General features: G+C 38.1%; 1 protein-coding gene across 1 annotated transcript in view; it reads right to left on the bottom strand.

Annotated features, from left to right (window-relative positions):
• The window catches only part of WDR72 (WD repeat domain 72), a 225,745-nt gene that overhangs the window by 153,867 nt on the left and 57,098 nt on the right, over positions 1–14,780 (bottom strand). Inside the window, exon 13 of the mRNA XM_002690898.6 lies at positions 13,613–13,808. Within this exon, the coding sequence (XP_002690944.1) occupies positions 13,613–13,808 (196 nt within the window). The remainder of the gene's footprint in view (positions 1–13,612; positions 13,809–14,780) is intronic.

Here is a 14,780-nt window from a genome sequence, read left to right as displayed (position 1 = left end):
GAAGGAATCTCACAGAATATAGATAAGCTTTCTGGCATCAACCTTTGTCCTACCCAGTTCTGAATTAGAAAACATTAAGGAAGCATTATTCAGCCTTAAAAAGAGGATATTCTGATACATGCTACAACACGGATGAATCTTGGGGGCATTATGCTAAGTGAAGTAAGCCAGTCATAAAAGGACGAATACTGTGCCGAATCCACGTATATAAGGTACCTAAAGTAGTCAAATTCAAATTCATAGTGACAGAAAGTACAAAGGTGTTTGCCAAGGGCTGCGGGGAGGGGAGAATGAGGACTTATTTTTTATGGGTTTCATTTGGGGAAGATGAAAATGTTCCCAAGATGGCGATGATGGCTGTACAACAATGTAAATGTACTTCAGAATAATTCAAATGGTAAAATTTATGTTATGTATATCTCACCATACACAAAAAAGCATCTGCATTGGTGAGATTGCCCAAGGAAAATGCAAACAAAAAGAGAAGGACACTGAGAACAGGTCCAGGAAACAATAGAGAGAGAGAGCATACAGAAATAGCTGGGAAAAAGGGGCTCTTGGCCATCAAGAGAAGGCAGATTAATGTGAGGCTGAGGATGGAGAGAGAAAAGAGAAGGACTCAAATGGCAGTGACTGCAGACAAGTACCTGCCATCATCGAGGTAACGTCAAGAAAAGTTACATTAAAATAGTGGAGGCAGAGCCAGATTAAAATGTGTTAAATAAATGGGAGGCAACAAAACACATGGCATTTTGTGGAAAACATCAATTACTTTGTGGCGCTCGTGGTAAAGAACCTGCCTGCCTATGCTGACAGATGTAAGAAATGTGGGTTCGATCCCTGGGTTAGGAAAATCTCCCGGAGGAGAGCATGGCAACCCACTCCAGTATTCTTGCCTAGAGAATCACATGGACAGAGGATCCTGGCAGGCTACAGTCCATAGTGTTGCAAAGAGTCGGACACAACTGAAGCGACTTTGCATGCAAGCATGCATCAATTGCTTTGGGGAGAATGACAGAAAGAGATAATACAATTCCTTATTCAAAATGTTTAGACCATAGTGTTTTAGAACTCAGAATTTTTCAGATTTTGCAGAGAGAAGCTAATGAACAAATGTATATTGTATAACAGCTATAGCAGAGTATGGAAGAGCAGACAGTAATAAAACATGCCATGTATCTACAAAAAAAAAAGAATACTTGCACTTTGTGAAATAAATAACTTGTTAATTAAGGTTTGATTTTGTTGCCTTACCACAAACTAATTAAAAAAATAAAAATTTTGTTTTCAGAGCTTTTAGATTTTAAATTGTGACTAGAAGAATGGAGACCTCTATTCAAAATAATTGATAGCAAGTAGGCCAGAGGGACTTCCCAGGTGGTACTGCAGGAGACACAAGTGATAAGGGCTTGATCCCTAGGTCAGGAAGATCCCCTGGAGTAGGAAATGGGCAATCCGCTCCAGTATTCTGGAAATGTAAAATAAGATTCGACAAAAGAGCCTGGCAGGCTACAGTCTAAAGGGCTGCAAAGAGTTGAATAGGACTGAGCTACTGAACCCACACACAGGAGGCCAGAACTAGTGAAAAAGATATTTTCTCATATAAGTTGGTAGGGTGCTCAGTTTTCTATAGTATTGGATATTGGATCATACATTTGACCTTTCCTTGTATCTGTGCAGATAAACTAAGTCATCTGATTCCAAACTCCCAGTTTTGCTGTTTATTTATATATTATTAGATTATGATGTATTAAAGATTCTTTTAAACTCAGTATTAAGAAAAGCACAACTTGCTTTGTAAAATCATTGATGAGGGATAGTCTCATTAACAGACCAAACGTAGACTGTGTTTTAAAGATAAATGACATAAAATAAGAAACATGTACAATGTGTTAATCCTAACTAGACTTACAGTTGACACTTCTGGAAGTAAGGAAAGTATGATAACCAAATTCAGTGCAAATCATGAATGAAAAGTAAATTGTCTTGTCAAGCCTTCTTACTCCAGTTCTTTTCCTGGTTCTCAATGTTGATCTATCAGCATACAGTACAATTCCTTTAACTGAAGTTAGTGAAACAGTTTGCTATCCCCTCAAAGGACAAACCGTAAGATGACACCCTGGGTTCCTCAGTGGCGTTCCTATTTCTCTGACTCTTTGGCCTAGAGTGGATGGAATCTACCTGCAGTTGAATGTGAAAGGGAAAAAATGATAGACCAAAAGTCCAATACTTTTGAAAAGGCTGAGATTAGCAGCCAACATTTTTTATATCACACAAGATAAAATCTGACAGCATTCCCATAGTCAAATTTCCTGCCCACCACCGAAGACAAGGACTTGACCTTTAGATTTGTTTTCACCAGATTCAACCCTGGAAACACAAAAGACCTTTCCTATCAAATCCTAACAAGTAAGTTAATGGTAGAAGTTGGATATTATTGATGCCCCAGATGAATCAAGTGCATTCAATATCCTTTATCTCTCAGCCAAATCAGAGAACCTACTTTCCCAGAGAATAACAATCATTACAGTCCACTGAGTCTTGTTTTTCCAATCGTTTCCGTGGCAGCTGGCTACTGAGAAGTTGTTAGGGAATTGAAAGAAGGCAGCATGGGGAGGGGCAGATGGCTCCTTTGGGTTTATTTCACCAAACTTGGCAGCTGTGAAACCCACTAATGTTCCAAGCATTCATATAAAATGCTTGCCAAAGGGGCCAAGTTAAGGAAGAGCCACAGAGCAACATTCCTGATGTGTTCCTCTCTCTTGCTATAGAATAGCCCCTGAGAACATTAAATGCAGATTTGGAACTAACATATCCAGCCTGCACTTGATCCAAAATGTAATCAGACTGCAGGAATAAGCTAAAATTGATTATTGCAAGTGTTTTCTTTACTTAAAACCTTGAAAGATAGCAAGTAATAAGGGAAACAATAAAGGCAATGAAGTTTCCTATGTCTCTGTACCCTTGGCAGATTTGTTATTTTTCATTTTTTGATTATAAATGTGAATGTAGTGTGATATTTCATTGTGATTTTGATTTCCATTTCCCTGATGGCTAACATATTGGTAATCTTTCCATGTGCTTTTTCACAATTTGCATATCTTATTTGAAGGAATACCTATTCAAGTCTTTGTCCTTTTAAAACTTGATCTTTTATCTTTTTGTTGTATTGTAAAAATTCTTTATACATTCTGGATATTAAACATTTATGAGATATATGATTTGCAAATAAGTTTTACCATTCTGTAGGCTATCTTTTCACATACTTCATAATGTCCTTAGACGGACAAAAGTTTTTAATTTTTATGAGTTCCAATTTACTTTTCTTTTGTTGCTCCAGTTACTTTTTTATTAATGCAACCATGTGGTATGTGTGTATATATGTGTGTGTGTGGTGTGTGTAGATAAAGTGACAGGAATAGATATATAGATATATATGTAATATACAAATATATGTATGTGCAATATGCACATACATGAGTGGTTAATTAATAAAAATAAAGCCAGTATTCTTACATACATTAACTTATCCCATCTCTTCTACAACATTGTATTATCATCATTACCATGAGGAAACTAAGACTGATCAATTTGTGATTTGCCAGAAAGTGCACAAACTAAAAGTGGCAGAATTTTCTGTCTCTAAATATAAGGCAGTAACGTTAGTTTGATACATTAGGAGTGAATAATGAGTCATATGGAAAAATAATGCTTAAAGAAGCTACACTTTAAAATTTTTCCCATAAGAGTTTTAAAATCTATCTTATCCAAATTTCTTCAGAATTCTTTTTTACTAGCCATAGATTTTTTTTTTGCCTTTTTACTGAGGTATAGTTGATATACAATATTATCAATATATAAGTTACAGGTGTACAGTATAGTAACTCACAATATTTAAAGATTATACTTCATTTATATCGTTATTATAAAATATTGGCTATAGGCCCTGTGTTGAGCAATAAATCCATTAGCTTATTTTATACATAATAGTTTGTATCTCATAATTCTCAATCCCTATGTTGCCCCTCCATCCTTCTCTCTCCCCACTGGTAACTACTAGTTTGTTCAGTATAGCTATGAGTCTGTTTCTTTTAGATTCCACATGTGTGGAATAACCATACAATATTTCTCTTTCTCTAAATTATTTCACTTGGTACAATATCCTCTAAGTTGATCCATGCCTACCTGCTCAGTCACTAAGTTGTGTCCAGCTCTTTGCAACCACATGGACTGCAGCCCACCAGGCTCCCCTGTCCATGGGATTTTTCAGGCAAGGATACTGGGGTGGGTTGCCATTTCCTTCTCCATGGGATCTTCCCAAACTAGAGATCAAATCTGTGTCTCCTGCATTGGCAGGTGGAGTCTTTATCACTGAGCCATTAGGGAAGCCCCTAATTCTATCAATGTTGTTGCAAATGGCAAAATTCCATTCTTTTTATGGCCAAGTAGTATTCCATTTTGTATATATATACCACCTCTTATTTCTCCATTTATCTGTTAATGGACACTTAGGTTGCTTGGCAGTTGTAAATAATGCTGCTATGAATATTGGTGGTTTATCATTTCAAAGAACCAGCTTTTAGTTTCACTTATCTTTTCTATTTTTTTTAGTCCCTATTTTATATTTTCTCTGATCTTTACGATTTCTTGCCTTCTACTAACTCTGAGCTGTTGCTCCTCTGTCTCTACCTCATCCTGGTGTGAGTTTAGGTTATTCATGTGAGGTTTTTTCTTTGCTGAGGTAAACTTGTAAGGCTGTACTTCCCTCTTACAGCTGCTTTTGCTGCATCCCATAGGTTTCTGGATCATCATGTTTTCATTTTCATTTATCTCTAGGTATCTTTTTAACTTTCTCTCTGAAAATAAAAGTGCTTATAATACCTTCAGGCACTTTTTATTCAGGGATCCATTGGCTGTTTAGCAGCATGTTGATGCTGCTGTTGTTTAGTCTCTAAGTTGTGTCCAGCTCTTTGCGACCCCATGGACTATAGTCTGCCAGGCTCCTCTGTCCATGGGATTTGCCAGGAAAGAAATATTGGAGTGGGTTGCCATTTCTTTCTCCAGAGAACCTTCCTGACCCAGGGATCAAACTCAGATCTCCTGCTTGGCAGGCAGATTCTTTAGTACTGAGCCACTTAGGAAGCCCACAGCATATTGTATACAGAAGCAAAATATTTTTAAACATTTTAATAAAACTCGACAGATATTTGCTAATTTTGTCCCATGTGTCAAGTGCTATGCTGTTCCTAGAACAGAACAGTGAACACTGACAGACACAGTTCTTGTCCTTTTGGGTGTTTTAGGCTATTGAAGAGGGCATATGTTAACCCTTAAATTTTAGATACAAAATTATATTTGCTATGAGAACAAATAGCAAAACTCTCCTCTACACTAACTTGCCTTTACCCTGCCTTCAGTTAACAGCTTAGAATACTTGTAGCACTTTCAAGCCTTTAGTGTAATCCATAAACTATGTGCCTGTATGTTGTCCTGTATTTTTTCAAATTGTTTCAAAGGGATGAACTTTTCATGATTTTATTGGAAGACCATGTGTGAAAATTCTAGTATCCCTTCAGAGTGGTATGCCCGTCATCAGAATAAGATATAACTGTTGAGCTAAACTAGAGTGGTGATAGTAAGATAAAGAGGGAGAAACAGAGAAACTTTCTGTATAAAATAGTACAGTAATACATGAAGGATTTATCATAAGTAATACTTAATGTTTATTCAGTGTTAACTACCATTAAGAGATGGTAAGTTTTTGAGGAGTTAAAAGTTGATTGGGATAATAAGAATTGGAAAGAGTAGAACAAGATTCAAACTAAGCAGTACGAATCTCAGGCCTCATAGACACTAATTTCTACTCAAGATGTTGAATTTTGACAAATGTGCAACTATTTAGTAGCTAAAGTCCTGACAAAGTCCATATGCACAAGCATGTACATAAGAAATTGCACACTCTTGCACACAATACTACCTGAATCAAAATCTCAAATTATAGTGTAGCTGTGGTAAATAGAACCAAGAAGGAAGAAATAAAGATTCCCCCCAAAATAGGCAGGAAACTAAAAATACATGTTGAGTAATAACATCAGTAATTGTTGTAATAAAGAAGAAAAGGGCTTGGAAAAGGTGATATAGGAAAAAAGCCCACCCTGTACTTTAACGTATCCTATTTTTCTTTTCCAAAAACAATCATCCCAAGAGGGTTCCATCTGTAATATAGCACAACAAAATAATGTGGCTCTGAGAAAATGACATATCGGAGAGACTACTGCCTGCCAGATGCTGCATACCCAAAACCTACCCTTAAAATGCAAATAATGAAAGTCATACCCTGGTTGTGCTGACAAGGCAGTTGGCACAACATAACTTTACCTCTTATCTACAAAGGGGTGACCTTGATGAGAAAACCAAGCAACACTGCCCCTCAGAATGCTATAGTTGGTAACTAGTGAAATTGTAAATTTTTAGGATCAAACCCAGGTCTCCCACATTGCAGGCAGATTCTTTACCAGCCGAGCCACAAGGAAAGCTTTATTTTATATACTATATACTAAATATAGTAGGGTTCCCCTGGTAGCTCAGTGGTAAAGAATCCACCTGCCAGTACTGGAGACACAGGTTTGATCCTTGGGTTGGGAAGATCCCCTGGAGACAGAAATGGCAACCCACTTCAGTATTTCTTGCCTGGGAAACTCCATGGACAGAAGAGGCTGGTGGGCTATAGTCCATGGGGTAGCAAAAGATTTGGACACGACTTAGCAGCTAACGTCAACTAAATATACTATATACTACAAAAGAAGAAAACCAACTAAAACTTTTGGACTGGAAAATTATTTCTCCAGGTAGTGACCTTGTGTGATATTCTGGAGTGGCAAAGTAGGAATTTAGACACATGATTCTATTGTGTTAGGGAAAATATGACTACCTATATCTGGGAAACTGTGTTTTACATATATCTATCTAGCCTCATCCAAAACAACTAAAGCAAACTCAGATCTATAGTAGATTAAACATTGGTTGTTTTCTAAAAATATGTCCTATTAACTATTACTTGACAAACCTCATCTTATCTTTCTTAAGAGTTTTAGTTTAAAAATTTTCTTTTCTTCTTGTACTTTGAAACCACGGAAGAACAAATGTATCATTTATATGGCATCATAGTAGATGGATACTTTTATAGCTAGCTGCTACTAATTTCACTAAGAAATTAAGAGAGAGGAAATTTAACACCTGTGGTAAAAATAACTCTGAAATGCATTGTCTTCTTCCTTACTTCCTTAATTTCATATTCATAGGCTTTGTTCCCATTGTCTGTTTATAAGACGGTTTTAAAACTCAAAGTGTGTTTTCCCACAGAAACCAAGTCATAACTAGAGGCTGGATCCTCAGGCCATGCTGCCAGAGTAAAGCTTCCTGCTCAAGGTCACACAGCTCACATTACTGAGAAGACATAAGAAGAAACTAACAAAAACAGATTCACAGGGACTCTCAGCTCTACCCACTCACTGGTCTTGAACCCCAGGCCCCAAACTGTTCTTGAGATGTCCTCAGGTTTGGAATCCACCTTGGATATAATACCTTTAGATATTCTTCCTGAAGCCAGTGCCTGGGAAAGAGAAAGCCTAGCTCCCAGCAGGAGTCACAGGAGGGGACTGGCAGTTGCCCATAAACTGTGCAAGCATATCTAAGAGCTTCCTGAACAAGGGAAATGATTTCAGCATATATATTTTTTTTTTTTTGGATGACCGTCTTCCCAGCAGCACAAGAAAGACTGCCCTGAGCAGTGACTCCTACGTGTGCTTCTCCTGCCCTCCTGTCAGCTATCGCTTCTGCTATCAGAGTTCCTGCCACTAACAGTCTCCCCACTTGCAATTTGCTATTTCTAATCTGTCATCTGAGAAATCAGATGACCAGGGCTGTTAGAACCGTGTGTAAATTGAGAGCCAGGCACTGAAAGATAGCCAGAATTCCTCTCCTTCAGGAGATCATTGGTGGGTTTCCTGGTAGCCACTTCTTTTCTTCTGAGTTTTTCTTATCTAATCCTCTGCTTGACAGCCTCAGAAAGCTGACCTCCATCTGCAGAAGGTGCTTCTGCTGTACAGTACAGTGAAGAACACACGAGAACAAAAGACAAACACACCACAGCTCAAGTGCCCAACACTCAGCCTGGGGAGCTTCAGACTCAAAAGTTCTCTGTGTTCCATTTCCTCCTTAGCAAAATGGGTTTAACCATACAGAGTTGGTGAAATATGATGAATTAAAATTATAAACTGCTTCAGAATGAGTTGTGAAAATAATGATCTTTAAAAGAACTAGTGGCTTTGCCTTCAAAGGGTTCCAAAGAGGCCTCTGTGCAGCCACATCCAGCCTTTATCCTGATTCTTTCATTCATTATTACACAAGCAACCCTTGTCATTACAAATAAATCAGAAATATGGAAAAACAGAAAGAAAGCAAACAAAATCCCACCAAGTGGCAAAGGACATAAACAGACATTTCTCCAAACTGCCACTGTAAGGCAAATTCAGCCTGTCATCTACTTTTGTAAATAAAGGTTTATTGGAACACAGTCCCCCCCACTTCTTTATGTATTATCAATGGCCTCTGTGCTACATATGACAGCAGAGCTCAGTAGCTGCAACAGAGACCATATGAATCAGAAAGCTTAGAATATTAACTGCCCAACCCTTTACAGATAAAGTTTTCTTGACCTATCTTATCAATAAATGTTTTACTTTCAAGCAAATATGACTTTATCTTTCCCACACACAAAAACATTCAGTTGTTTAATATAGCATATTTCTTAACACAGGCCATAAGCTTAACAGAAGACCTTCGATAATAATCATAATATTTACATTTAATAACACAAATTCATTACACAAGTTTTCTATTATGTAAATCCATTGCTATAAACAGAAAAGTCCTCAGAATTAATGTAAATTCAATTCTTAAAAGAAAAATGAACTTGCAGCTGAGATTTATTTCTGGTGTGTATTTTAGGGAGAAAAAAAATCAGTATTACATTATCCCTATTGTATCTCATAGCAATGAGAGTGACAAAACTGCCCAGAGTTGTCAGTGCCAAACACAATGTGAGAGCTCAAATATTAATCAAAATGACATCTCCAATTTTTTCCCTTCCTAATCAGGCCTAAACATCATGGGACATCCGGCAGATCAATAAGCAAAACTGGATGCCCTCATCACTCCCAACCTGGCAGCGCTGTACTTTTATCCAGAAGACAAGGGCCCCCACTGCTGCATAAATACTCTGCTCTGATTGTTTGCTTCTCCCATGAGACAAGCATGCCCACCTATGATCCCACACTTTTCCCTGTTACATATCTGACTATGCCACCTGTCACTGAAAAGATATACCTCTGACGATTTCAAGATAAGATAGGCATGGGTGGTACATGGCTCTAGAATATGCCTGTGCATTCTACCAGAGAGAATAAATCAGTGAATAAATACATCTCATGAATAAAGTGAGAATAGATTGTTATAAAGTATCTGTGAAGAACTAGTCTCATATCCTGTCCTCCACAACTGGAGTAAGGTGACACAGGGCCTAATCTATACCCCACCCCTGGGCTTGTGGTGCAGTTGAGAATTAATTACTTTTGGTTTTACTCCCTTTCCTTTGCCTTTTATTTCTAGGTATCTTTCCCCCAAATCCGTATCCCACTGACACCTCCTATTTTTCTTTCTAGGGCTCTCTGGAGTTGCTCTAGTGCTGAAAGATCTGATAAATGCCTGAGTGTCAATTTATTCCTTCTCCATGTATTCAGAGGAGGCAGAGTGCTTGAGAAATGGAGCAGAGAATAGGTCTGTTCACACATAGAATGAAGTTTTTGCACAACTAAAAGGATAAAAATAAGAAAAGTTGGCTGGTGTAGAAAATATACAGACTTCTACAAAAGGAAGTGAGGCATGTGCTGTGAATTTCAAAACCCCTAGGGAAGACTTGGAGGAGAAAGCTAAGGATCTATCTACAGTTGGGCAGCCAGGATCTAAGAGCCACCACAACTGGCCAATGGTAAGATGAACTCATTTGTACTCAATCTATTGAAGTCCAAGAACACTTAGGTTGGTTCATCCATTCATTCATGTGCTAGGCCTGTCAGTGAACAAGCATATTCTAGACCCTCATAGACCATTTTTCAGCCTAACTGTTTTGGTCCTAGCTGGTACTTTTCTCCCCTAACTTTATGAAACTGTAAATGGAAAGTCTTCCTGATCCTGGATTTTCCTACCTTTACAGGAAAAGGATAATATAAGTATCAAGTAGAATAAACATATTGGAAGTATATTAGCTAGATGAAATGCAGTGTGAGAAAGAAAAAGTAGTTCATTAAATTCTCAACAAAATTGGAATTGCTGAGGTTAGAGGCAGCTCAAAACAAAGCCAATACCAGACACACACTAAAAGGAACAGCATAGACTTATTCATAAGGAATGAGTGTGGTAAGGAATTCAGCTGTCAGCTGTCTCCAGAGTGTTGTGGGGCTCAAATAAGATTATCAACCCGAGGAGGCTTTGAAAAAGTAAAAAGTCACATCACAAATATAAAGGCACTGATATAATTATAGGTGACAAATTTTCACGAGTTATAAGCTTAAGATGAGTTATGGTAGTTCATAAACTATTACTGCAGATTAGCAAGAGATAAATAGCCTCATAATTTCATTTGGAACAAATATCCTATAAGTTAATCGAGCACTAAATGTGCACATATCAGTTTATATGGCCATTTTAAAACAAGCTTTTTTATAGGAAAAAAAATATAAATAACCAACTGTAGGAGATTCCTGAGTTAAAGTATGGCATATCCATAATGGGCACTATGTCAATTATTGTTCATTTGTCAACCCACTCCATCCTTCCGATACCCTTCTGTGTCTTGCTCTGTGCCCTTGGCCGATTTCTAAAACTGCCCTTCCTGTCTGACTTTCAGTTGGATTAAACTAATGCAGGTGACTGCAAAAGGAAAGAGAAGAGAATTTCCTCCAGCTCTCTTTGTTTCAGTACTGAATTTCTGGTGGGAGTGCTATGCATGCGAGCTAGGTCACTTCAGTCATGTCTGACTCTTTGCAACCCTATGGACTGTAGCCTGCCAGGCTCCTCTGTCCATGGGTTTCTCCAGGGAAGAACACTGGAGGGGGTTGGCATCCCCTTCTGCAGGGAATCTTCCCAATCCAAAGATCGAACCTGCATCTCTTACATCTCCTGCACTGTCTGGCAGTTCTTTACCACCAGTGCCACCAGCAAAACCCAGGCAGCTCTATGACCCCAGGGAGTAATCACGCCTCTTTGGCTTCAGCTTGAATTGAGTTCCAGTACTACTATTTTCTCATCATTCACTTCAGCCCTAGAGATGGTAAGAGCTTCCTGATACTGCGAGTGTCCAGGTAACGGCCTCAATGTCCATTCCTTGTCTGTTCCCTAATCCCTATCCACATCCCTCTACAGAGTCCTTTCATTACAGTCTCTTCATTTTACCCACCTGGGTTGAATTCAGTTTCTGGCCAGGGCCATGACTGAAATACAATACAGACATCTGTTTATTGACATAGAAAGATGTCTGATAGAAAGTAGATCAAAATATTAGGAGCAGCTATCTTTAGGGAGTGGGATAGGATTCCATTTTTTATGTTTCTCTCTATTCTTCAACTGTTCTACATTTGATTATATATTTGGGGAGCATAAAAAGAAATATTAAAATACAATGTTGGAATAAATATGGTTTCAAGAACTACTAGTGGGTTTTATTCCCTTCGTTACTGCCTGTCCCATCAAAAAGAAATAAATAAAAAGTTGCATAGCTTGAAAGGTATCCTGGTGGGGCAATGGAACCATAAACACTTATGAATACGCAGATTTTTAAAAATTCTTCCTAGACTCTGTTTTCTAAGAGAAAATATGTTTGATTAGCAAGTATTTAAAATTTCAAAATTAAAAACAATGCAGTTGTACTTTTTAAAAAATGGATAACCAACAGGGACCTACTGTATAGGACAGGAAACTCTGCTCATTATTCTGTAACAACCTAATTGGGAAAAGAATTTGAAAAAGAATGGATGCATGTATATATACAACTTAACCACTTTGTTATACACCTGAAACTAACACATTATTATATCAACTATACTCCAATATAAAAAAATTAAATAAATACTATTGTAACCATTAAAAAACAATGTAGTTGCACATGTTTGTCAGGGTATATGTTTTACAGATTCAGATTTCACAAGCAAAAGTCAAGATTTTGCAACATTTTTTTGATAATATTTAAAATAGTTAACTCTTACTTAAGACTTGGCACTGTTTACAAGCATTTTAGGTATTCGTTAATGTAAGGGAAGATAAGTACTATTACTCCCATTTCATAGATGAGGAAATTGACATGCAGTGAAGCCCAGTTATTTGTCCAAGGTAATAAGTTCTTCATTAGCAGGTCCTGGAGGCAAGCCCAGGCATTAGAACCCATTTTATCCATTATACTCAAACACCACTTAGTTGATAGATTACCTAAGAATTCTAAAGCTCTTCTAGTTCTGTGAATATGTGCAAAGAACAATGGGGAGCCTCATACTGGCTCACCACTTGCTAGTGTGTAATCTCACACATTTACAAATCAGACCTATAGATTCCTCATGGATACAGTGAGGAAAAATACCTCTTCTATCTACCCTAGAAATTGTGATAGTCTAATGGGAAACGAGCATGAAAGCCCATCAAAGCTGCAAAGCAGGACAAATGTAAGGTGATATTATGTAGCATCCTCTGTGTGTCATCATCATTAACACATGAACGTCAAATATAAAGAAAATAGCAATTATTTTGGTGAAGTATGGCTCTAAACCATAACATTATAAACTATCCAGTCTGTTAATAACACCCAACATAAAACCACCACGGATTAATCAATACGAATCATGCAATGGTTTCAGTGAAATGTACTCTCCAGTGCACTCCCTTGACTCACATTCATTAATTACTTCACCGTATTTGATTTGTTCCCAGCATTTGCCTGAAATGTGTTGCTCTCAACTTAAGAGTTATAGAGTAAAACTTTTTAAAAAAAAAACTTAAAACTTAAAACTATATATTCTCTATGCTATGACATCAAAAGTTCAATTGAACCACTCAGTTTTCAGTTTCCCTGACTCAACTTTTTGGAGTTTTGTAATTAATTATATTCCATTATTACTGATCATCAATTAGCTCAAAATGTTGCTGAGATGGTGAGTATGCTGAAGAAGGCAGAATTCAATGATAATTTGAGACTAATAGTAGGACACTAAATTTCCCTCTTGTTAATAATTAAAGTAGATAACTTATGTATTTATTTATAGCTTCCAGAAATATCCGGCTCAGTCCTGTGCACTGCTCCGTCAGCTAATCACCAGTGGGTCAGGGTCTGACTCGGGCCATGGTGTTTATTTTCCATACATGCCTGCAAACGAAGCCTTTAAGTGTAGCTCAACCAAAGGTAAAAGGAAGTGAGGGATTCGCATATATTTTCTGGAACTTTCCACCCAGCCAAATGCTTTGATGCATACATACGTAAAGGATAAAAAAAGGTGTAATTTCAATATACCTGTTTCAATTTCCCAGATGTAAACAGAGTCATCTGCACATCCAACAACCAGAAAATTCTCAACGGGATGCCACTTTATCATCCTCACAGGGAAAAGGTGCTTGCGGGCACTCAGGAGGCACCTCCGCCCCTCCAGGTGAAGAAGAGCCACAGAGTGGTCACTGCACACACAGCAGATTACCTGATAACTTCGTAGCTGTGGAAAAAAGAAAATCCAGGATTCTTTGTAAGTAAATAGTCAAATGCTTTCTTTAAAATTAAACCTGATTTCCCCCTTAGTAACATGAGTTTCTGTTAAAACCCCATTTACCAAATGACGGATCTGCTTTCTATAGCACCTCTCCACATAACACTGCACAGAGGGGCTTTGCACACCAAGTAGATTTTAAATCCAAAGACATATCAGGAAGGTCAAAAGACACACGGCAAGAGGAGAATTCCAGGCCAGATCTACTCATAAGATAAATGAAGGACTTGACCATCACTCAGCAGATTCAGGCAGTGAGGCAGACGTCGGAAATAATGCAGAATAAAATAAACCCCAGAACTAATTTGTTGCCACAAAAAGAAGCTATTTGTAGACACAAGCTTAGGCCCAAGGGTATCATGAGCTGGTATTTTCCACTTACAGGCTCAAAATGTGATTTGGTGCTGTTCCCAGAACTATACAAATTCTAATCCAAACAGGAAACTCAGTGTAGACACAATCTAAAAGAGGTAAGCATTAGATAGTTCCAGCTGAACGTACAGCTTCACGAGGACCAAAAATAGTGTCACAGGACAAAAATTCTTAAGATACTTTTAAAAACATCAGCATGTGGTTACCTTGAGCATAGTTTAGGACAAACACCATTCTTGCTGGGTGCTGCCGAGGCTCACCCAGAAGTTTACAGGGCAGCTCTGTGCCTCACCACGAGGGCCATGCACTGATCAGCCCACAGTGGGGATGGCTGGAGTGTGCGAAGGAGGAGGAGTGGGCATTTTGTCTGCGCTCTCTTTTTATCTTTTCTAACCATTTTGCGATACGGATGCTCCTACTTTCCCTAAGGCACCTGGCCAGACTTCTGGCTGCTATGTTAAAAGCATCAGTTGACATCCCTTTGAGAATCTGCCAGTACAAATCACTGACCTCTCTCAGTGGAGCACTGGGGGATGTGTTATTTTTCCT

The sequence above is a fragment of the Bos taurus genome, chromosome 10, assembly GCF_002263795.3.
Source record: "Bos taurus isolate L1 Dominette 01449 registration number 42190680 breed Hereford chromosome 10, ARS-UCD2.0, whole genome shotgun sequence".
NCBI lineage: Eukaryota > Metazoa > Chordata > Mammalia > Artiodactyla > Bovidae > Bos > Bos taurus.
This window is presented reverse-complemented; position numbering and strand designations above follow the sequence as displayed.